The 2,683-nt window shown below is 48.3% G+C and overlaps 1 protein-coding gene across 1 annotated transcript in view; it reads left to right on the top strand.

Annotated features, from left to right (window-relative positions):
* Positions 1-91: 91 nt before the first annotated feature.
* Positions 92-2,683, top strand: part of SPTLC2 (serine palmitoyltransferase long chain base subunit 2) — a 58,898-nt gene continuing 56,306 nt past the window's right edge. Inside the window, exon 1 of the mRNA XM_015865192.2 lies at positions 92-318. Coding sequence (XP_015720678.1) covers positions 193-318 — 126 coding nt within the window. The 5' untranslated portion in view covers positions 92-192. The remainder of the gene's footprint in view (positions 319-2,683) is intronic.

Genomic DNA, 2,683 nt, shown 5'->3' with positions numbered 1-2,683 from the left:
ATTGGCCGTCGCTGCAGGCCCCGCCCGTCCCTCTCGCTGCTCAGCACGCCGCCCGCTCCGGGCTCGTCTCTTCCCTTCTCGTGACGTTTCCGCCGCCCATTGGGGGAAGCGGCGGCTGGCGCTTCCGGTGCGTTGCGGCCGGGTGTGGGCCGGGTGAGGCTCGGCGGGATCGTGTCCGGCGGCGGCAGCGGGATGGAGCGGCCCGAGCGGGCTGCGGCGGCGATGGGCGCTCAGCCCCGCGCCAACGGCTGCAGCGGCGCGGCACACGGAGCGCTCCGCAACGGATACGTGCGAGGCCTGAGCGCTACGGACACACAGGTGAGCGCGGCGGCCTCGGAGGGAACGGCGGGGTGCTGCGGCCCAGCCCCGCAAAGTTCGGGTGGCCTGGAGTCTGCGGGGCACGGTGGGTGACGGCACCGGGCTGCTCCCCCCGTCTGGGATGCCTGTGCTTCTGGACTTGTGTGTCTTTAAAGTCCAGCCCCGCTCCCGTGTAACAGGTCCGTGCTATAGCATAAAGCAGCAATTAATTCCCTAACGTTGCTCTGTTGCTACGGGTGCAGTGTGTCCTTTGAGCAGGAACTTCCTGATCCAGTAGATTGGAGGGCTGAGCGCGGCACTTGTCATCGTGCTGTGTTACGGATGTATTGCTGTGTGTTTGCACCTTCAGAGTTCTACTTGTTTTCCTGCAGAGCACCAGACTTTGGTGTGATACTGTTAGTGGTTCTCTAAGGCAGTCCCAGCAGTGAGGGTCTTCTTGTATTGGAGGCCTACACCTGGGACTGCTGCTGGAGAAAAGCCTTCCCCCACTTGTGTGCTTTGTATTGCTCCCCATTTTCCTCTCCAGATCCTCAGGGAAAGCTTGTGCTGTCACTGAGTGAACCAGGTTGAAAACTGATGCAGGCTAAAGGCACACTTTGTGTTTTTCTTCCTTGACTTGAGTTTAACCCAGGTTATTTCCTTCCCTGTATGGGCACCCGTGGTCTCACCCTGGACTTGGGAGTGAATAGCACGCTGTTGGGAGTGAACAATTGGGGGAGGTTACAACACCTTTTCTTGGCATCAGTATCAGCTTATACAGGTTTATTGTTGAGGAAGTCATGGTGGTGGCTGTCTTGCTTTGCAGACACCAAAAATTGCTCACTGTAAAACATTTGAGTCTTTGTACTGAGCACAAGTAGAGGTGGTGAGTGTTCTGATGTTCTTCCCTCCCACCCCCTTCCCCAGACCATTCCACACAGCTGCATGTCTGGAAAACATGAAAGATGGAGCATGTGAATGGAAAAGCTGCTGATGTCAAGCTGAAGAAGTTCAGTGTGTTATGAGAATTTCTGTTCAGTTGTTGCCTTGTGTATGGTAGGGTATTTGAATATGTCTTGCAAACCAGAGGCTTTAGAAGTTCTAAAGGGAGGAAAGCTTGCTGCAGTGCTGATGATCATGAGACATCTTAGCAAAAAGCTGAAGTCTAGTGATGTAATGTGTTAAGACCGTAACTGAGGCTTGGGACTGCTCAGGGCTACTCATAGTTTAGAGGTTTGTTTTCAAATATCACCTGTGCCAGCTTCAGACCAACAAAGATATGGTCATGGAAACAGCACAGATTTGGCTGTTTGGCTTTTTTAATCTTCATTGCTCTCTCTCCACAGGGGGACGCGTTAATGCTTGTGGTGTGTTCAATGTGTTTGCCTGTGTAGGTAAATGTTTACATATATATACATACCATTATAACACTTGAGCTTATGGAAGTGTCGAGATCTGTGGAATGCAAGTAATTGAGTACCAGAAAGGAGATAGCTTATAAGTGCAGTAACTGGGTAATAGAAAGGAACAGAAAAGTAAAAGAAGGGAAGAGATTCTTTTACAAGAATGCCTGTTTGGTGCCCGAGGGAAGTAAGAGGCAAGAAGAGAGGTAAGGTCTAGAGAAAATGAATATGTTGATGGAAAGAGGAAGGGGAAGGAAAGCCTTTGGTATAAGGAAGTGTTGCAAGTGCTGATGATTTATCTGGAAAAACCTGGAGCTTGTGAGAGATACACAGATACATCACCACACCTTCCTGTAGAGCTACATAGGACAGGCAGGCTTTATGTCTTTTTAGCAGTGTAGAAAAGTAGTAAGATTATCTGTACCTGAGATGTCTGTGCTGTAAGTTACTTGGGTAAGCTTTATTTTTTTTTTTTCAATTTTTCCCCTATTAGAAGGTTCAGGTTAAAGGGTAATATCTTTTCAACACAGACTTCAGGTTGTGCTTACAGTTCTCACCGCAATGAGAGACTGATATTTAAAATTTAATGTACTCTACTGCCATTCCAGCCTGAACAGAAGAGAGTGGGGATGCTCACCTTAAATTTTTAATATTACCTTTTCTCCTGCTGGGGTCTGAACTGCTCATCCTTTTTCTTGCTAAGAGAAGAAGAAACCACTGAAAGGAGAAGCTGCCCACTGAAACTGTGGGAGCTGGCTTTGGCTGCCTTGGAGATAATGAAACATTATCAGTGGCTCAGAAAGGAGTAATTTGAAATTAGGATTTCAGCATATAAAGAAAATCATTCTGTTGAAGTACCAAGATAAAGAAAGAGCTGTTATTTTGCTTTCCTAGGAAGTCCTGTGTTCAAAGTACTTTGATTCTGCAAACAATTGATCTTTTTAGAGATTCAGATTCAGTGAGTGCAACAATCTCACTGTAAG

The sequence above is a fragment of the Coturnix japonica genome, chromosome 5 (genome assembly GCF_001577835.2).
Source record: "Coturnix japonica isolate 7356 chromosome 5, Coturnix japonica 2.1, whole genome shotgun sequence".
In the NCBI taxonomy this organism is placed as follows: Eukaryota; Metazoa; Chordata; class Aves; order Galliformes; family Phasianidae; genus Coturnix; species Coturnix japonica.
Note: the sequence above shows the minus strand (reverse complement) of the source record. Positions and strands in the feature narration are given on the sequence as shown.